Below are 22,744 nucleotides of genomic sequence, written 5' to 3'. Positions count from 1 at the left end.
AGACTCCTAAAATGCAAATCCCCACTAAAAATTTGACATCACAATCAAGAAATGTTCATAAATTATGAAATACGCTAGAAACTTGCAGATTGCATGCAAGTTTAACATAACAAGGAACAGGCAACAGCTCAATGCCCAGGGAAAGTCTGTACCCAGTTCTTGCGGTCCCTGGCTCTCTCCAGCAGCTTGGTATGTAACTGGGGACCAAGGCCACTTCTGAATTCCTCAACGACCTTCTGTGTCTCCCTGTACTCCTCATCCGTTGTGACTGCTCTCACTGTTGTGACGTGATAATAAAAAGAAAATCATTGAAAGAAAGATATTATTCAGAGGGGTGACGGTTCAGGTGTGAGTTTCTTCAATTTGTCTCCCTCTCTCTACAAATGAAATATGTTAAGATCCCAACTACTGATCAATATGTATGGTCAGTATCGAGCATTTTATCTATGAGGGAGCTTTTTTCCTTACCTATTCATTCATTTCCCATTCCAGGGTTGATTCTGACTATCATCAGAATGGCAAATGTTAAATGAATAGGTAAGTAAAGTGAGATGAAGCAGATCTAAATGTCGGAAAAATGGAACCAGTGGGACTTGAACCTGTTATCTACTGCTTAATGGTACGTTCCCACTGCCGATCAGATCAACTCGATCAATCCCGATCAAGCTTTTTTGGCCTGGTCGGGCTCGCTCGGCATTGGTATTCGGGGTCGATCTACCTTGATCGGCATCGCTCCTGCTTCCTTCACGATAATTTTGGACATGTCCAAAATATTCGATGTCCAAAATATTCGAGTAGGAAGCCCGAACACCAACAGCTCGGGTAGTGATCGAGAAGAGATCGAGCTTATCGGGAATCGGTCGTATAGAAATCTAGTGTGGTCGGGACGGATTTTTCCCCGAGCTCATTTTCCGATCATCTCGAGTTATACTCGAATGCGACACGATTGATTTCAGATCATCTCGATCCAGGATTCATGGGTTTCATGAATAACTCGACCGCTGCACGACCGCTACAGGACTGCTGTCGATTGATACTCGACTAAACTCGATCATGCTTCGACCGGCACTCGATCAAATACCGAGCACTTTTTGATAGTGGTTGCAGCAGGTGCAGACGTACTTTCGTAGCACTCATTTATTGTTCATGAAAATATATGCAGTCCTTGATCACGTTAAAAAGTTAAGTGTCGTCAGTATCTTCAGCCACTCCTGGCCCACTGAAGAAAAGAAAGGGCCACGAAGAGAGAAAAGACAACAAATCCTAAATAGCAGACATGGTAGAATTATACTTTCCAGACAAAAATTTCAGAAGAAAGAAAGGAAACACGACTGAAACTGAGAAAAATTCGGTATTCTGGCAATATGACTGTAACATGAAAGGAAATTTTCTAGATTATTTACTTTAGTTATAAACTGAGAAATGTTTCTTGAATTCTATTGCTAGCTTGCCTGTTTCAAAGTTGAAGCTGATTACGTTGATATAAAATCTATTTCTTACGCTGACGTGTGAAAACGGTAGTTGTAACTTAGATTCACAAATGCTCAGTGACTTTACTTTACTTTTATTTACGTAGATGTTACACTTTTGCTTCGCTTAATAATGTTTTTTTTTTTTTTTTTTTTCATTGAGAGTTGAATGTACATACACGCATTTGTAGCTTGAAGTCCACCTTGATATCGATTGGCTGGGATGAGTTGACAAAAAAATAAACAACCAAGATTTTCATCATTTTTGCTAATGTAAAATGTAATATTGTTTTAATTTTCATAATAATGTACTCTGTTCCACATATCAGCACACTTCATAAATTAATGTGATACATGTATTTCCTTTTACACACTCTTGGGCTTATACTTTATCAATGAATACCGCATACACATTTTGCATTCATTTTTTCATTCTTAAATAATGAGAACAATAATGACAAAGATAACACGACTCAATAGGGTTGTAGGACAGTCATTTTTTAAACTCTATATAATCGTGCATTTATGGGCATATAGGCCTATGTTTCATTTTAGACCAAGTTAATTTCAGCCCACTATATGTAATGCACTTACGAAGCGTGGCGGTGTAATCTTTTTTTCTTTTTTTTTTTCACGAGAGATCAAACTTTGATTTGCTATTCTTCACATCCAATGCAAATATTGAATGCATATGAACGAACCTATTATATTATACATGGTGTCCCGGCAGATAGAATGCTACAAAACTGTCTCTTATTTAAAAAGATATGAGCGACTGAATGAAATCGTTACATTGTTCAATAGGAAAAAACACTTCAAATTCTATTTGACACAATGATAATCAATCTTTATGCAGGAGCTTTGACCTCCATGAAAATTTGTGATTTACAAAATCTGTAACTTTGGGCACTGATATCCTACTTGACTGAGCGATAGTGCAGCCGTAAAAATTGATAACGAATGCGTCAAAAAGTAACTACTAAAAACGGATAAAATGAATGAATACAAGTGAATGCATTTTTTTTTGGGGGGGGGGGTACCTTTTTGAGTGGCTCACAAACAGAGTGATCAGTCTTTATTATCGTTTTTTTTTTTTTCAGGAAAAATGACTATATAATCGAAACGCCTGCGCGAGAATTGATAATTGTGGTTTCAAAATAGGAAGTGTTCTTCTATCAACTATAGGTTTTCCCGGCCAATTTCGCTCTTTTGTCAGTCCAAGTCCTAATTGCTGACTTCAATTTAGCAAAATATAGCATAGATGACATGTTCGGAAGTTCAATTCTATGATCTCTTCATTCAAATTAATTTTGGAGCATTCAAATTACCTTTAGCCTCATTCTAATTAACACTTTTTCAATTGAAATTCGTAAAACAAGCACCATTTTGTTTTTCGTTCATTCAGTTTAGAATTATATAGTCACGTGATCACGGACATGCTGCTCTCGTTCATTCAAATTCATTTTGGCAATCAATTTAACATCTTTTGCAGTCAATTTAGCACGCAAATTTATGGTTTGGTTCTTTCTTTTTTATAACTTAGTTACTGTTCTCCAAGCGTCATTACGTTTCATATTTTCGTACTCATTTTAGACATTTTGGCACCATTTTTTTTTCTTTAATGTGCTTAGTGACTCTTCAAGTCCGAAGATAATGCAACATGTGCATGGCCACAACTTATCTCGCCGTTGAGCGCTTTATTCCGTGTGTCGGCCACTTCTAGGAAGTCAAGGTTATGATCATTAAATATTCCTATAATTCTTTTTCTGTCCCCTTGAGAAAATTGTAATACGTCTGTATCTTAACTTGTGCCGTCATGACTGGAAGAAGATGAAGTTAAACTATATAATAGTGTTGGTACATGTAGGCCTAAAATGGCATGTATGAAAGAAAAGGGGCGTTACAGAACAGCAGACTCGAGTAATGGTAAAAAAATACGATACTTTTACTGCTTAACAGTGCGTGGATGAAACAATAAGTCACATAGAAATACGCGCCTAAATGTTATCAACTTTTCAAAAAAGAAATAACATGGCATTAATTTGAATGAACATGTTAGGAATTTGACTGCCCATACGCGAAATTGATGACTGAAGTACCCCTTTCGCCAGTGCTGGCGAATTTGAATGCCCGTTTTACGAATTCGAAAGGCACATGTGCAAATCTCGTGGATCGGAATGCTAATTGAACGAACAACTTGCAATTTTGAATGAAAGAATGTGCAGTGACGAGGATTTCGCTAAATTGAATGAACGTTTTATCAAATGGACTGACAAAAGTGCGAAATTGGCCGGGAAAACCTATACCAAAGATAATCATTTCTTTCGTTCATTCATGCTTTTGCAATTAATAGTCAGTTTTATAGCACTCTTTTGGTCCATGCCGTATTCAAGTATAAATACTGAATTGTCTCATATAACCAAACGAATTTCTGTAACCAATTCTTCTTTCACTCGATCACTGTACGAACCTGCCGACCCATTCGATGCAAGATCGTGTCATGTCGAGCTGGTCTAAGAAGTCTAGTAGAAATCGATTATTGACCGTGTAGCGATCGTGTATTGATCGTGTGTAGATCGGGATGTTCGAGTAGAGATCTATGCAGTTGTCGAGGAGAGATTCTGGAGATGTCGAGAATGGTCGGGTGTGGATCGTACAAGATCGAATAGCGGTCGGGAAGGGATCGTGTTGAAGGACGATCGAGCATTTGGTCGGGATTGCTCTGGTAAAATTAGGTGATCGGGATTGATCTCGCTTGATCGAGTTGATCTGATCGGCAGTGGGAACGGGGTATTATGGGCAGCGACACTACAACCAGGCTGTCCCTGGTTGGTGGCAGTGACACGATGAACATGGAACAAATACCTAAGCTCCGAAATTATGACACTGTTAAGTAGTCCAAGGCAGACAAGACATAAATGAAAAAAAGATATTATTCAGAGGGGTGAAAGTTCAGGTGTGAGTTTCTTCAATATGTCGCCCTCTACAAATTACTAATCTGTAGCTAGGGAGACAAATTGAAGAAATTTAAACCTGAAGAAAATTGTTCTTGAGAGCAGAGATTAAGCGAGGTGAATTCTGCATGCAAGCATTAGTGCAAACAGATGAAATCAATGATTGTGAGATCAGGGCAGTGATCAATGTCTTCAGCAAACAGCATTGTTGACATATTGCTATTTGGTATCGGAAAAAAAGGAACATGTTATCAATGATTGACATGACAATCATGGACAACAATTTTAGATTGTGTTATTCATACTATCACAGATGATATTCAGTTATATCCTTGATATTATTTGCCTCAAGGGAACTTGTGTATGTCTTTGTGAAATTCAAAATTAGCAAAGCTCACAAACACTTCAGTTTTGACCAAAATGAGGTGCAATCTAAAAGATTACCTCAAGGCAATTTGTGTGCAACATCTTCATAAAATTCAAAAGTACAAGCAAAGCTCACAACACTTCAGTTTTGACTAATGAGGTGCCATGTGGAAGTTTTTTTGAGAAAGTTCTGTACCGTTACAGAACAGTAAAAACTGTATTCTTGTGATCTACTATTCATTCATTTTGACATTTTGAAAGACATTTTGCAATGAACAAAAGAAAAAAAACTGAAGTACAGAAAACATGGCATTGTGAATCATGCTGTATGTATCAACTCTTATTCTTTTTTTTTCAAAGAAATTATGAGATTTAATTATTTAATCATTTCAACCTAGTACATTCACAGGGAAAGGATCATCAAACATTAACCTTGCAGCATAGACAATGTAAACATAGCATAGTCGTCATGTATAATTGAGGATAGCAATGAGTTTGACATTCTAAAGCAAAGCATAAATAGACAAACAACTTCAACAATGCTACTGACATTCAAGCTTGAAAGTCAAATCTCCTTTGTCTTTAATATGTGCACAGTGCACTATAGGCCCATTCACACACAATGAAAAAGTACAAGTGAAATCATGATTCAAATGATGCTCTTTTTTTTTTTTGGGGGGGGGGGGTGTGCACTCTGGTTTACTGCACATAGCTGTATTTTTGTGAGGGTTTAATTTTTGTGAATTTTGCTAATCATGGTTAGATAGTGAATTTAACACACACAAAAAAAAAATATCGTGAATGAACAGGCTTAAGTCACTGTGTCAAAATCACAAAAAACATCTCAAAAAAATGTCTGCAACCTCCTCACTCACAAAAATATCTGTACACGAAAATAACAGCTTTTATTGTATTATATCTGCATGCATTAGAACACATTTTTCTTTTTGTATCACGATATGAATTGCACCCTACAGCCATAGCTATTGGTGGCTGTGTGAACGGGTCACATGATGACACAAAGATAACTTATCTGAAACTCAGAGTAATGACAAGTTTAAATTGGTTAGGTATTTGTACAACGTGAAGACAAACATCTCCCTTAAAGGCCAAGGATGAGCAAACAGCCTTCGGTACAAAGATCGCGATGCCACGAAGAACCCAAAGTCACATTGACCATCTGTACCTCAGGATGGGAACAACATCAAAATAGAGGCATTCAAAAGAAAGCATCAAAAGATATGGACTGCTATCCATTTATCTCCATACATGTGTATATATTATGCCAAGGTGTATCTAGCGTGTAATACAAGTACTGCCACTTGTATTTAACACAAAAACAAAAACAAAACAAAACAAAAAAGGCTGACAGTCCCCATTTTTGCCCAACATATGTGATCCAGCATCAACAAAACCATCAAAAAGTTGCCAGACATGGATCTTTAGTTAAGAGCAGATTCTCAAAGAGCACACTCTACATTTATAAGCTTTAAAATGATGTACAAATAGCTTGTAATTTGTACAACTCAATACACATGGACTTTTCTAACCTGCCTACAAATAGCTTGTAATTTGTACAACTCAATACACATGGACTTTTCTAACCTGCCTAAAAATATTGGAAAGAAAGTAAGCACTGAGAAGTGTTTAATGAGAAAAGAAGCTTTGAAGTTTAGGGTCTGTTCAAGTGCTGAATTTCACCAAGCTTTGCTCTGTGCAATGAGACAAACATCAGAAATTAAAACTCTAACACTATAGCAACCGCAAAGAAAGGACAATTACAGGATTAAGCTGAAATTTTGTACCGGTACACACTAAACTGTACCAAAAGCACATTCTATTCATGGCGAATGCCACAATGTAACTTTCAAAGCAGTAGTCTCATCCTTTCAAAAGTTAGTTGAGAGTGAAGAGTATGAAAAGGGTTTTTAAAAACCTGCTCTTTGCAAGGAACTGATGTGATATATTTTATGTTAAAGTTGTGACTCCCTCACACATGGGTCCTCCATTAAATGTCCTGTACATACTAGTATCCAAAGGGCAGGGTGTTTTGCCTCTTGCTTGATGGGACTGCATGATTACACATGACACTGCTCAGCAAGACACACTGGGAGAATTGAACCTGAGGCACTTGATTGCAAAGCAGAGTGTTCTAGCAACTGAGTCACATCACTGCCTTTGAAACAAATGCAAAAACAATCAAATTTTATACTGGGATAATATGATACATGAACAATAAAATAATGCAACTGCAGTCGCATACAAAATAGGCTTTAGAATCTCTGCAACCTGACGGTCTATTATCATGCATTGATTTTTACTGATCCCCACTGAGCCATGCGTCTGGTAAAATCCGAACGCATGGCTCAAGTCTTGTACAGTATTGTAGGTGTACCAGATGCATGATGGGGAAAATGGTTGTGTTTCATGAATTTACAGACCCATTTTATACCACAAATGATGCACAGGCCTACTTCATGGATCAGTGAGAATCGGATGCTCTCGTTTAACTTTGAAAACAATCTAAAACCCATTTGCTGTGCTCGTGGGTTTTAACAGTTCTAAAGTTAAACTCGCGCATCCAATTCTCACCGATCCACTCTGTCCTGTGCATTATTTGTATACTAACAACTATTGTGGCCACAGAATTTCCCCGCTGCTGCATGGGAGCTAACTTTCAGTTTCCCGATTATAACAGCAGTTGCCCTCAACCAGCACATTTCTCACTAGTAGTCTGAACAATTTACACTGACATGCTTCAAGGGATAACCTCCCAGCATATAATTAGTAAACAATAGAAGCAGTCTTGCATCATACATTGCTTAGATCATAAGGCTTAGATAATAGCCTCAAGAGGATAACATGCCTGTGCCTGTATAACTCTTATGGCTGTAAACCCAGGGCACTTCATCAGACTTTTTTTCATCCATTCTAGCATAATAGCTCAATGTGCCTGATTGATACAGATTGCCGACTATTGCTAGTCACCAGGGGCGTACCATGAGGGGTCGGCATCATTTGCCTGTTTTCTTGTGCGAGAAGGTTGGAAGACCACTTCACTGGGTTAGCACCCTGCATCACCCTGTACATAAAGAGCATAATCGTTATTCCACATCTGAGAATATCACTGATCACTGTGCAAAGCTCCTGAAAAAGTTGTGAGTTGCATGAAAACAGTACGATGCTTTAAGCTCAGCATGCAATACTGCAAGTTGGAGAGTGTAGCAACAGGTATACTGTGCTCGCATAACCCTTCATTTTGTCTTCAAGCAATTTTTCACCAGCAGCAAAAGAGATGCAGTAATACTGTACTAATAAGAAAGAATTATTTCCCTTGCTTGTCCTGCCTCAGATCTTCAGTCAGTGTATAACTGTATCAGGTCATATACGGTAAATTGTTGATTTTGCCAATGATTGAATAATTGTGGCAGTTCTGATGAATACAACCCCCCCAAAAAAACAAACAAACAAAAAACAAACAAATAACAACAACAAACAACAAATGGGACTACCGGTATAAGTAGTATGTAACCTTGTGATGAACAAAGGTAAACTTTAATCCTTCATTTCCTTTGACTATGAATAATAATCCTAATTCTTTTGTTCTGGGCTTTGGAATGAAAAACAACAACAACAAACAAACAAACAAACAAACAAAACATTGCTCATCAAATTGGCTAATGGAGTTAATATTCAATTTGAGTATAAATGTACAATGTATCTTCTCCTGCATCAGGAATTTTGAGCAGCATGCTGTTACGTACAGTGCTCCTATCCAGTTTGAGACTGAATGCCAATTCAACAAAAGATAGTCCAGCAAATTGAGGTGAATGCAAGTCATTCTTTTCTTGACTTTGATAATGTGAGTGTGTGTGGGTGTGTGTGTGTGCACATGCAGAATTGTTTTGTCATCAGCGTAGTGCCCCATTCACCAAGGCTTCCTACATAATAGTTCCTGTGGTGGTACACAACTGCTTTTGAATCATGATGAAATACACTCAGGTCCGAATTCACGAAGGTGGTACAATCTAGTTCATGGTTTTAAACCATGGACAAAGACCATAGTTTTTCTATCTATGGGGCACCAAGTGTCGCATGGCCTATTTCGTTACAAAATGACAAGTTCGTCAACGAAATGGGCCATGCGACACTTGGTGCCTGATAAAAAACTACGGTCTTTGTCCACTGTTTAAACCATGGACAAGATTGTACCACCTTTGTGAATTCGGGCCTCAGAGTTTGACAGTCAACATACCAGAATCCAGGTATTTGTCCAGGGTATCATCTAGCTGTGGTACAGGTAGTGGTGGCAGGCCCTCATCAAACTGGAACGTTCTCTCTGGTATCATGTTGGTGGACAGGGGCGGATCAGAATCCATTTCCTCCCCCTTCGTCTACTTGGTGCTGACAACAGTACAATACCTGGCAAAGTATGGCCTAGATATCAAAAGCAAGACAACAAAGCACCGGCATATAAGAAATCATAAGAAAGAAATCTATAAAATACATTGTATCTGGACACCAAATTGGAGAATCCCAGAGAAAATTGAAATGCACTGTTTAAAGGACAGCTCCACCTTCATAGACATGTGGATTCAACAATATTAGTAGAAGTATAAAACATACATGTATCAGTGAAAGGTTGGGGAAAATCGGACAAGCCATTCAATAGTTATGAATTTTTTTACATATCTGTGCAGTCACTGCTGGATGAGAAGACTACCACAGTGTAGATGATGTCACATGTGTACAACAATATAAGGAAAATAAAAAGAGTTTCACAAAACTACTTTTTGAATAAAGTGCACATTTCTTTGACTTGTTACTGATGTACATTAAAGGTAATAACTAATATTATTCCACTTGCCTTCTGACCTAAAGAGAGTAGTCAAGTGTTCTTTTGTTACACAAGAAAAGTATATATAACGTTAAAATGTTGAAATTGAATTTTCTTTATGCTTTACTCTTTGTCGATCGTTGTACATATGTGACATAACGGCAAGCTATAGGGCGCCAGACAAGTCGCCCTCGAGACAAGTCGCCCCGAAGACAGCTCGCCCTCGTTTTTCGAGGGCGAGTTGTCTTGGGTCCGAGGGTGAGTTGTCTCAAGTGGCGTAGGAATATACCACGAATGTTTGATTTAATTTCAGACAAAATAAAAGCTGCTTAAAATGATTTTGCATTCATCTGCCTAAATTAAATTTAAGAATGCACACAGTTTCTATTTTCTCTGATTAAAATCATTTTTAAAATGAAAATTATGGCATTTTGTTATCGCATTTTCCCAGCCCTGAGATCGCAAGAATTGCCGAAACGTCCATGCCCAATTTGAGCTCGCCCCCTGGTTCTTCTCGGCAAACTGCAGTAAATTTTTTGACTTTGAATGCACCTCTTAGACTTCATTTATGATTCAGGTTTGTATTGATTAATGATGCTAGATAGTAGGTTTAATTCGATTAATATTTCACTGTCTTCGTTTATTCAGCAAAAGAAGAAGAAGATACGATCTCGCCTTCGCCTCTTTTTCTCCCGCTGGCGCGGCATGCATTGTAGGCTGCATTGTGCTCCAGTTAACAGCTACAGGAACACAATGCAGCATGCAGTCTACAATGCATGCCGCGCCAGCGGGAGAAAAAGAGGCGAGGGCGAGATCGTATCTTCTTCTTCTTTTGCTGAATAAACGAAGACAGTGAAATATTAATCAAATTTAACATACTATCTATCATCATTAATCAATAATACAAACCTGAATCATAAATGAAGTCAAAGAGGTGCATTCAAATTTCAAAGTCAAAAAATTTACTGCAGTTTGCCGAGAAGAATCGGGGGGCGATTCGGCAATTCTAGCGATCTCAGGGCTGGGAAAATGGGATAACAAAATGCCATAATTTTCATTTTAAGAGTGATTTTAATCATAGAAGATAGAAACTGTATGCATTCTTAAATTTAATTTAGGCAGATAAATGCAAAATCATTTTAAGCAGCTTTTATTTTGTCTGAAATTAAATCAAACATTTGGGGTATATTCCTTCGCCACTTGAGACAACTCACCCTCGGACCCAAGACAACTCGCCCTCGAAAAACGAGGGCGGGCTGTCTTCGGGGCGACCTGTCTCGAGGGCGAGTTGTCCTGGATCCAAGCTATAGTCCGAGTCTAGTAGTTGTACAAAGACATAGAAAGTCTTCTCATTCAGTTGTGACCGAGTAGAAACTTCAAACGGATCGTCCGATTTTCCACAAACTCTCACTGATGCCTTCAAAGCCCTACTAACATGACTATCAAATATTGCTGCATTCACAAAACCCACATCCTGTCTATCTATGAAGGTGACCTTGTCCTTTAAATTTACGACTAGCTAGACTCGGTGCCATTTCACTCAGCGTTTATATAAGATTTTTTTTTTTTTCCTTGCTAGAAACTCGTGTTTTGAAAATTGCCGAGGTTTGATTGAGGCTATGTACAATGTAGAATCGCGCCTCATCAAACACAACAATATTATCAGCAGCGTCAACAACAACTTTACAAAGTTCTCTCCGGTCCTACGTAGTAGGCCTACGTGTAGTGTAAAATTTTAGGTCCTAAATAGTTCTGCCCTACTCCTTGATCCATCCTCCCCTGGCATAATCTCACTTGAATTTAGATCTATGCCACACTCTGGAGCTGAAGGTAGCAACTTAACGTTTGGTGGCAAGAGCTGGTTAGAGACGAGGCGATGGAGTGTAAAACTAATGGGGAGATAAACAGTCAAAAGCGAACACGAACTAAACATTAGACACTGGCCGAACGCCGGAAAGGCACATACACATCCCCCTTCGCGGGATCGAAAGCAGGCATACGACGGCTTGCGCGCAGTTGCTGCGCGGGGCCGGTCAGGGGCGGGGAAGGGGGAGTGCTTTATGCCTACCGTGGATCGGTCCTTGCAAATTGGCGCATCAGGTACGTCTCCTCTCTCTCTCGTTTCAAGAGTTTTTAACACCTAACTGTTACCTCTTTCCGTACCTGCGCGTTCGTGTTCACCGAAATGCGATACTCTTGTAACGATGGCAGTCTGTCCGGTGGTCGACGACAAATGGATCGGTTCGTCATATCAATCGCTGAGCGAAAGCTTTGCCTCTATTCAGAGCAAGCGCCAAGCTCGCTCGTACACTCCATGCATGATCCACGCATCCATCAGGCTGCGCAGGACAGGAGATCATCAGACCAAAAACACAGTGCGTGCGCTTTGGTTCACAAACCATCGCTTCACGACACACACACGTGCTTAGGCCTACACAACACACACATCCGTCTTGACGCGCACACAACATCCCGCGCCTTTCGGCGCGCGCAATTTGGATCGAGCGTAGCGAGCGAGATTTTCGTACGGGTACGGTGTCTATGGGCATACCCGCCGCCGCGGCCGCCGGCTACCCGGTGTAACATGTACATTAACGTTAGTACCGCGTACCGCTCCACCTTTACGTCCGACCTCCAGTGTTTACTCCTCCTCCATCACACGTCGTGGTCGACGGTCCGGTCCGGTCAGGTGGTCCAACTCACGACTTCACATCAGCTCAGTCTGACTCTGAACATCAATTGCGGCTGGGTCACTGGCGACTGGGTGCATGGCTGGTGACTTTAATTCCACCAACATGTCAAAAGATCCGATTCATCAAAGTGACCCGTCACTGTTTACGAGAAATCAACAAAGACTCTTGTAAGTATTACTAGTATTCAACGTAAACGATGTCGGTATGTCTAACGTTAAATTGGGTGCAATACAGTAATCATTGGTATGATACACATTGTATATATAGTACAGTGCTGGACCACCCCTCCAGGCTCCACGTACATATATGTACATGGAGCCTGGAGGGGTGGTCCAGCACTGTATACAATGCAGCAGGCATTTCCTATTGCTTTCGACGAACACTTGATGAATTCCAGACAGAGAGATGGAGCATGTGGAAAGGCAGGTGGCAAGAAAGCGCACTTAACGTGCTACAGTCTCATTATAATTAGGTGATCCGAGTATCCTCTCGGATCACCTTCTGTATCTGTACGGATTCTTTATTTCTTTATTTCTGGACAAAAGTTGTGCAGAGGTTAGCTCAGAAAGTGCATTGCCTATCAATGTCAAACTTTGCATACCATATATGTATCGTGTCCCAAAGACGACAGATCTAGTAAAATCACAGTGATCAGTCGACCGTGACGTCACTATGACGTCATTATATGAAAACACATTTTCATTCATATCTCATTAATGGAATGGAAATTTTCAATTAAATTTACGTCACATATAGAAACTGATCTATTTCAAGTCAAGCGCATTCTACTCATATTATCAAAATTCATATTTATTATTAAAACGTGCGCGTACATACGATGTACGTGCGCGTTGAAATATTTGTATGCTTCAATCGAGCTCAAAATCTTTTTGCACACGTTTCAGACCATTTTGAGCATTTTTTTAAAAATTGAAAAAATCGGACGGACGCGTACGCGCGCGCACATATACGCACGCACAGCTCATATGCAATAGAAATTTGGTAATCATGTACAAATGCACACCATGCACACCTACCATTTCCTTCCTTAATTTGTCAATGAAGACTTCTTGTGGCTATCAGAAATGTCAAGATGGACCATATCTGACGGTTTCATGAAATTTCATTGTCAATTACAGAAGAAAAGTAGCTAATTTTGACTCAAAAGTACGCCGATCGACGGCTGTGTCAGTGTAGCATGAAGGATGATCGATTATATGGAAGAGCGATATAACGATGATAATCGATTGTTGTAGTCTGTGATACAGCCGCTTGTTTGGTGTTTAACCACACTGTTACGTCGGCTCGACAGTAAAATGTGGAAGGAAGAAAGTGATCTTGATGCGTCTGTTTTTTATCGTTTTAGTTAATTTTCTCCTGCGTGTGACTGTGTATCTGTCAACATTGTTTGCTGACTAAATGATGGACGGATAATATGTGTACAAAACAATAAAAGATATATGAAACTAGAAATGTCGCTTTGGCGACTGGTATGCCTCCGCCATAATGCATGATTTTCCCAATAGGTCTAGATAGTACATGTGGACAATGTGTGATTACATTTTCACAAAATTGGCAAAATATTGAAATGACAAGTTTGTCACAAATGTGTTGAATGTTCACCTTCCTTGACCTAGGTTTAATTGGATGAATAGGAGAGCATTTATCTAGGGATTTAAGGACTTTAACTTGACTTTGACCCATTCATACATTTATGCATTGAGTAATTTTCAAGGTACAGGTGTGGAGAAAAAGTGCAATTTCTGAATTGAATAGTAAATTGTTACCATTTTCATCTGGCCCTTGACCCTAAAATTCATAAGATAATCACTTTCAGGTAGAACATGCATAATATGTACTAAGTTTCAAGATAACTTGAGCCACTTCGAGATATGGAGGAAAAAGTTAGTTCAGCACTTTCACTTGATCTTTGACCTTTTGACCTTTGAGGCAAAAAAAGAAGAAAAAAAAAAAACTTTCCAGAGAATTTCTATTAGGTTACACATGCATACACCAAGTGTAAAAAAATAATAACCCTGCTGGCATTGCATAAATATGAGGGAAATAGTAAAATTTTGAAGTGTTGCACTTGACCTTTGACCCCTGACCTTTGACCCCATGAACCCTACATTCTCTAGATAATCACTTCCAGTCAGTACAGGTATACTATGTTCCATGAAGATACCTTGAACAATTTTCCAAGGCACGGAGAAAAAAAAAGAAGTTTTGATATTTTTACTTGACCTTTTGACCTTTGACCCTTGACCTCATGACCCAAACTTTCACCAGAGAATCTTAATTGGGTAATACATGTATACACTATGTTTCAAGAAAATATCTTCAGGCATTCAATAGATATGGCGAAAAAAGTGAAATTTCATGTATTTGACCCTGACCTTTTGACCTTTGACCTTTGACTTCATGACGCAAACTTTCACCAGAGAATCTTAATTGGGTAATACATGTATACACTAAGTTTCAAGAAAATATCTTCAGGCATTCAATAGATATGGTGGAAATAGTGAAATTTTATGTATTTGACCTTGACCTTTTGACCTTTGACCTTGAGCATGTGCACCCAAAAGTTGATAGGCACAACTTCACCCCCTAATACACGTACATGCCAAGTTTCATTAGGATACCTCAACAGGTTTTGATAGTTACCTTGTCCACAAAATTCATTACGGACGGACAGAAGGACGGACAGACGGATGGACGGACGGACGGACAACCCGAAAACATAATGCCTCCGGCACCACTTCGTGGCGGAGGCATAAAAATGGGAACAACAAAATGGATTTTTACTACAAAACAAAAGCAAATACTGGGGTTGCAGTTTTTGTATATATACATGATTAAAAAATGAAATGGAAAAGTAAATGCTATCATGAAAACAATTACTTTCTACTATCCCTAAGATGAACTTATCAATTAAAAGCATATCAAATTTACCATTTTAATTTCAATATTCTGTTTCTTTTTAGGTAAAATGAGCACTTTGTGAGAAGTTCACAATGTTAATACATGATTGTATAACATACACTTTTTGTAATACTATTCTCTTAAATTTATTAAATTATGTAGATTGCTAGAAACAAATCCCCTTTGAATTCAACTTCCTTCTCATCTTCTTTTCTCTCTCTTTCTCTCTCCCTCCTACTAATAGCCTAACCTTTTTCTTCCACTTTTCCTTCAACCTCATTCTATTCCTTTCAACAGCAACACTACTCAAATTACATGTATGTGATTTTATCATGACAAAGTTGATAAATTATCAACTTTGTCATGATAAAATCAATACTTGCCACAATTTTTAAAGAAAGGATCAATGTCTAAATCCTGGTATAAATAATCTGTATCTATAATTTGAATAGTGACAATCATGATAGTGGCAATGAAAACAAAGAAATATCACAATAGCTCACTTGAGCCTTCAACTCAGGTGAGGGATTTTTATTTGCACGCACATGACATTTTATTATAAATAGTTACATCTGTATAATAGCACTTCACAAGCACCGTCGGCCAACGTCGTCATCGCACAGCCCATCCCAGTTTAGCTTCGACGAGCTGCTACAGGGATTATCATTTCAAGATTCAAGATTCAAGCTAACAATAAGAAAAAATATGAAAAAGAAAGTAGGAGCTACACGTATTGCAAAAGTCAAGTTCAATATTGTAGTAAGCGGCTAATTAGAGACTACCAGAATCGATTATAGTAGTTGACATCGTTCTCTGCGAAATCGGTGCACTACTTTCCGATGTAACTTTCCGACGTACTTTCAACTCCGATTTCTCATTTTTCTTACCTTTTCGGCTTTCTAATTCCATGAAAACTCTCTGATATGGTTCAATTTAGCATCTCCAATAGCTGCACAAAATTTGATTGACAAACGGCGAAGCGAACGGTAGGTGTGCATTTCTACATGATTACCAGAAATTTCCCGTTTTTTTCACATTTATCAGATGCCTGAAATGCCAAGGAATATTTCTAGCAAGTTTCAAGTCAATCTGACTCAGTATGACGTCATACGGGCCCGTCAAAGTTGAAATTCCGCGCGCGCGTCAATGGCGATATACAGTGCAACTATGCAAAAAAAACGCCAATTTTAAATCCGATTTTACTCGTCAGGATGGACGCTGACCCCCCATTTTTATGCCTCCGCCACGAAGTGGTGCCGGAGGCATTATGTTTTCGGGTTGTCCGTCCGTCCGTCCGTCCGTCCGTCCGTCCGTCCTTCCGTCCGTCCGTAATGAATTTTGTGGACAAGGTAACTATCGAAACCTGTTGAGGTATCCTAATGAAACTTGGCATGTATGTGTATTAGGGGGTGAAGTTGTGCCTATCAACTTTTTGGGTGCACATGCTCAAGGTCAAAGGTCAAAAGGTCAAGGTCAAATACATAAAATTTCACTATTTCCACCATATCTATTGAATGCCTGAAGATATTTTCTTGAAACTTAGTGTATACATGTTTTACCCAATTAAGATTCTCTGGTGAAAGTTTGGGTCATGAGGTCAAAGGTCAAAGGTCAAAAGGTCAGGGTCAAATACATAAAATTTCACTATTTCCACCATATCTATTGAATGCCTGAAGAGATTTTCTTGAAACTTAGTGTATACATGTATTACCCAATTAAGATTCTCTGGTGACAGTTTGGGTCATGAGGTCAAAGGTCAAAGGTCAAAAGGTCAAGTAAAAATATTAAAACTTCTTTTTTTTTCTCCGTACCTTGGAAAATTGTTCAAGGTATCTTCATGGAACATAGTATATACATGTACTGACTGGAAGTGATTATCTAGAGAATGTAGGGTTCATGGGGTCAAAGGTCAGGGGTCAAAGGTCAAGTGCAACACTTCAAAATGTTACTATTACCCTCATATTTATGCAATGCCAGCAGGGTTATTTTTTTACACTTGGTGTATGCGTGTGTAACCTAATAGAAATTCTCTGGAAAGTTTTTTTTTTCTCTTTTTGCCTCAAAGGTCAAAAGGTCAGAGATCAAGTGAAAGTGCTGAACTAACTTTTTCCTCCATATCTCAGAAGTGGCTCAAGTTACCTTGAAACTTAGTACATATTATGCATGTTCTACCTGAAAGTAATTATCTTATGAATTTTAGGGTCAAGGGCCAGATGAAAATGGTAACAATTTACTATTCAATTCAGAAATTGCACTTTTTCTCCACACCTGTACCTTGAAAATTACTCAATGCCTAAATGTATGAATGGGTCAAAGTCAAGTTAAAGTCCTTAAATCCCTAGATACATGCTCTCCTATTCATCCAATTAAACCTACATCAAGGAAGGTGAACATTCAACACATTTGTGACAAACTTGTCATTCCAATATTTTGCCAATTTTGTGAAAATGTAATTACACAGTGTCCACATGTACTATCTAGACCTATTGGGAAAATCATGCATTATGGCGGAGGCATACCAGTCGCCAAAGCGACATTTCTAGTCTTTACATATTTTGAAAGCTGATGAGTTGTACATATCATTTCATGGGTTGGCGATACTGAAAAAGTGATTAAAAGATATCAAATTTCTTAATAAAGTAAAAAAAGTAAATTTTCAAAATGACGTCATCAAAATTCAAGTTCACTCGAGCGTATCTCACTTATCCTTTGCCGATTTTCACCTAAATTTCAGTATATTGTAGCTTATTTAGTGTTCTTTCATATTTATCTTACAACATTTTGATTGGATGACGTCATCACCTTGTAAAAATGGATTGAAAGTATCCTTGTAAAATTTGACCAGTTTACGTGTTATCTCTATGGGAGAGCAGTTTTTCTGGAAGTGAAAATTGACATGACTATCTTTTTCGAGCACTAGCTCACTTATGCTTCGGTGAATTTTCCCAGATTTTAATATGTTGTAGCTGAGACTTTAGGCTGTCGTAAGTGTGCCCTTTGTTTTTTCATACGATGTCGGGATCACGTCAAAAAACTTACTTGAAGCTAAAGTTTATCTTCGATGTATTGAAATATTTCTTTCTTTTTGCAATGTTATGTGCAATAACTCAAGAAAAACATACCCTATCACCACCATATTTTGCACATGTTTAGTTCATGTCACGAACATTATTTCATAAAATAACAACTACTTGATCAGACGCCATCTTGGGTATGTAAATTAGGGTCAAAGGTCATAAATGTTTCATCCTGTATCTTGGTGAATACCTGTCCTATCTTTCCCGTATTTCGCACACGTAAAGACCATCATTTCATAAAATAACCACTTTTTGCTCAGATGCCATCTTGTCTGTGCAAAGTGGGGTCAAAGGTCATATGTACAAGCTTCTTCTTCTATCTTCGCTATGACGTGTTATCTCTATGGGAGGGAATTTTTTTAGATGTGAAAATTGACATGACTCTCTTTATGGAGCACTATCTTACTTATGCTTTGGTGAATTTCTCTCAGATTTTAATATGTTGTAGCTGAGACTTTGCACTATCAGGACTCGAATCATTGATTAAAAAAAAAAGTCTGATCACCTTAATTTGTCAGTGATGACAAATTACAATCTCTAGTTTATTTAATGTTATCATGGTTATTATGTTTAATACTCCAACCTTTATCTTCACAGAGTTTTAATTGTCCAAAGCAGTTGTAGATCTATTCAAAGTGGATGTCAGGAGCTGGGCTCTACCTCTCTAGGTTCATTTACCAAAGTCGCCAGACATTCTTTCACATAGCATGTAACACATGCAATGATCGGAGATCAGCTGGGACGACGGATTTTCATCGCTCTCAAAAGACATTCCTAATTCACCTTTTTCCTCCATAAAAACACAAATAATTGTAATCCAAACGTACATTGAAGTGTGTGTATAACGCATGTGCTAATAATACATGACTCGCTATGGTTGGCGAACTAATTCAGTGCCTATTGTTAGTTCTCCAACCCGGGAGTGCATTGGAAGTAACTCTATAACTCTATACGGTAATTGACGTTAGGTACTTTTCCATATATTTCAGTTTGTGGATGTGGCTGTTGAGGAAATAACATCATTTCATTAAACCCATTCCTCAGGCTGCGTTCACATAGAAGTATTCGTATTCGCTATTCGCTATTCGCTATTCGGTATTCGCTATTCGGGCCCTGAATACACCATCACCCGCACCGTCAACTCACCATCCCATGCAGTGAGGATTTCTTCCTCCTACATCCTAGCAAATCTTATTAACAATGTCTAAACTGCATCAGAATGTCAGTCTACATGCTTATTTTTGCTAAAGGGCAAATCCAGACCAAAATTGTCATCATTTCATAAACGAGAGACGGTATACGCTGCAAGAAAATCGAACAAGTTCGATTCCCACTTTGCTATACTTTTCGCAGCTATTCGATACTTTTGAATAAAGCTATTCGCGTGCCCTCGAAAAACGAGCCCGAATACCCGAATAGTATACTTCTATGTGAACGCAGCCTTATGGTAACCTGGTAATGCCAGGTTCCCATGGGAGCAACTATGTGCGGGAACCTGGTGTGCCTGCTTTCGTGGCCTAACATTTCTTTGTCTTGTAGTGCCCAGAAAAATAGGTTTGATAAAAATCTAGAGTTTATTTTATCACCATATGCTCCCGTTCTGTTGGAAAATGTGTATATCACAGTATTATTACCTTTTTTTATGCCTCCGCCACGAAGTGGTGCCGGAGGCATTATGTTTTCGGGTTGTCCGTCCGTCCGTCCGTCCGTCCTTCCGTCCGTCCGTAATGAATTTTGTGGACAAGGTAACTATCAAAACCCATTGAGGTATCCTAATGAAACTTGGCATGTATGTGTATTAGGGGGTGAAGTTGTGCCTATCAACTTTTGGGTGCACATGCTCAAGGTCAAAGGTCAAAAGGTCAAGGTCAAATACATAAAATTTCACTATTTCCACCATATCTATTGAATGCCTGAAGATATTTTCTTGAAACTTAGTGTATACATGTATTACCCAATAAAGATTCTCTGGTGAAAGTTTGGGTCAAAGGTCAAAGGTCAAAAGGTCAGGGTCAAATACATAAAATTTCACTATTTCCACCATATATGGGCAAGTCCAAGATATCGCGCACCTTACGTATGGGACATTCAGAGATTTCAAACCTCTGAAAAGTAATGAAGGAGCACTTTGATTTTATTGTTTATCATCAGGAGGACTGGTAGCCCTGAGAAGAATATTGTGTTTAAGTTTGATGTCATTTGACCCTGGGTTAATGGTTTTATTAAGAAAAATATGCCAACTTACGTATGGGACCAGAGAAAAACTGGATTTTTCAAAATAAAGTTTGAACTGAAAATTCTCTGAAAGTACCTTACTGATCAAGTTCTGTTTGGAAGTGAAGAAAGGTACAATACTGAAGTATCTTTCAGCAAAGTTTCACTGCAAAAGAATAAAGCATATTTTCATGAAGTTGGTTTAATTAACGAAAGTACACCTTACGTATGGGACATGGCTCAACTTACGTATGGGACATTTGTCTTTAGTGCACAAATGCATTCATGGGAATGACTTTAAATTTCCCCATAGTGTCATATTCAGTTCCACAAATCATGCTACAACATGTAACAAATGAAATAGACTTCTAAGTGGGTACTTTCCCGGTTCAGGTACCTAGCAAAAGCTAAAATAAAACAAATAAAAGTAATTACCAATTTACCATTAAATGTCTTAGTTTGGATTCTGTCATGCATTAACACTGTCCTCATGATGTCTACACATACAGATACTACATGTACATGTAGTATACTGACACTCTATTTCTAGCCCATTTGTAATTACTCTAGTCAATATTTTTTCATCAAATGAAAAAAAAAAAATGAGCGAATTCTAGCTTGTGACCTTGATATAGCATACATGTACATGTACAATAACTAATTTGTAGTCTTGATAATTTCAACTTTAGAATCAAATGTCATGTACAATGTAATTTGCAAATACAGTTTGAAGTGGGTACTTTCAGTAGCTCTAGGCTTACCTTGCAAGTTGTCTAAGTTTTTATAAAGCTTTATAATTGTTTGAAATGCAGCACAAAACACAACAACAAGAGTACTTCATTTTGCTCTGTAATCATCATGTTTTGCCATGTGAATTTTAGCTGAACTGCAAAATCAATCAAATTTTAATGAAAGTTTTAGATTTTAAGGAGATAGAAGAATGTATGTACCAATGCTGTTTTTTTTTTTTTTTTTTCAAATTGCTTGGCTTCGTGTCTATGAAACCAAAGACGACAAAATTTGTGTTACTTTGTACATACATACATGCTTGTGTAGTGATACAGGAAAGATTATCATTTACACATTCAAATCTAGATTTGAAACACTTAAGTAACTCACTGATCTGCAAATTACAATTTTGAATAAATTCTAATAACCTCATTTGATCATACACTACCAGATTGCAATGTATGTTGATAATTGTGTAGATGTGGGGTACAAAGTAAGTATGAGTTGATGAAGGTGTCTCAGAGCACATCTGTCTCTTCAAACACAAAATAGAAAAGAAAATTGAATTCCCTATTTGTTTGTGTAATTTGTGTTTTTAGCACTCCAACCACAGAACCAGTATTGATATTGTGGTTTATAGCAAATGTAAACTATAGTCTTCATTTTACAGGGTTTTCAGAAATCATGTTCATGACCTTGATAAGTCATGACATATTCTGAGGGTGAGCAGTTGAAATATTAACAATCATATCAAAATAAAAGTATTCTCATAGGGTTTTTCCTTTGCTATCAACTCTAGTAATGACAAAGTTACCTGCTCACACCTTAAGTGATTTTTCTTTTCAGTAAGACCTATAATGTTGTCATTGATGCGCGCCACAAGCTTAATTGTTTTGATTTTGCTTTTGAGGCTGTACAACCTGTGGTACATGCTGAACAGTGTACTGCACCTAAAATGACACTCAGAGAATCCCATTCTTGGACAAAGTCATTTTGTAGAGAGGTAAAGTTGAAAATGATAACTGAATTAAGAAAATGTCCAATATCAAAATGTTAACGGGGAATGTTAATTTAAGACCAGCTGCACAGCCTGTAATGAAAATAAGAAAATACAAGTATAAATGAATATTCTTTATTTTCCTTTCTTAATCATAGAATGACTCAATAATGCTGTTCTTACACTCTCCCTGAGGTCAACTGAGTAGGAGAGGCAGATATATAGACATATCCTTCAGAGTAGGTGCAAAGATAACCATTAACCAAACAAATGTAAGGACATATAGCATCCATGTCAAAAGGCGGTTTTCCCATTCACTTTGCATGTAATGTCCCATACGTAAGGCATTTGTCCCATACGTAAGCAAACTTTAATTAGTTATAAGATGAAGGACTAATTAAATTTCCTCATTTAGTTTTGCTAATCTGGAGTTGAAATGAATAAATTAGAACTTCCTAAAGTATGATTGGTCAATGTTAAAAATCT

General features: G+C 38.0%; 2 protein-coding genes across 2 annotated transcripts in view; one reads left to right on the top strand and one right to left on the bottom strand.

Moving 5' to 3' along the window:
• The window catches only part of LOC140228511 (peroxisomal carnitine O-octanoyltransferase-like), a 58,643-nt gene extending 49,175 nt beyond the window's left edge, over positions 1 to 9,468 (bottom strand). Inside the window, exons 1-2 of the mRNA XM_072308742.1 lie at positions 9,045 to 9,468; positions 153 to 277 (exon numbers count right to left, since the gene is read on the bottom strand). Of these exons, the coding sequence (XP_072164843.1) occupies positions 153 to 277; positions 9,045 to 9,168 (249 nt within the window). The 5' untranslated portion in view covers positions 9,169 to 9,468. The remainder of the gene's footprint in view (positions 1 to 152; positions 278 to 9,044) is intronic.
• A 2,816-nt stretch (positions 9,469 to 12,284) lies between these two features.
• LOC140228419 (DNA-directed primase/polymerase protein-like) overlaps positions 12,285 to 22,744 on the top strand; it is a 73,708-nt gene continuing 63,248 nt past the window's right edge. Inside the window, exon 1 of the mRNA XM_072308637.1 lies at positions 12,285 to 12,486. Within this exon, the coding sequence (XP_072164738.1) occupies positions 12,395 to 12,486 (92 nt within the window). The 5' untranslated portion in view covers positions 12,285 to 12,394. The remainder of the gene's footprint in view (positions 12,487 to 22,744) is intronic.

Source organism: Diadema setosum, chromosome 5, assembly GCF_964275005.1.
Source record: "Diadema setosum chromosome 5, eeDiaSeto1, whole genome shotgun sequence".
Classification (NCBI taxonomy): domain Eukaryota; kingdom Metazoa; phylum Echinodermata; class Echinoidea; order Diadematoida; family Diadematidae; genus Diadema; species Diadema setosum.
Note: the sequence above shows the minus strand (reverse complement) of the source record. Positions and strands in the feature narration are given on the sequence as shown.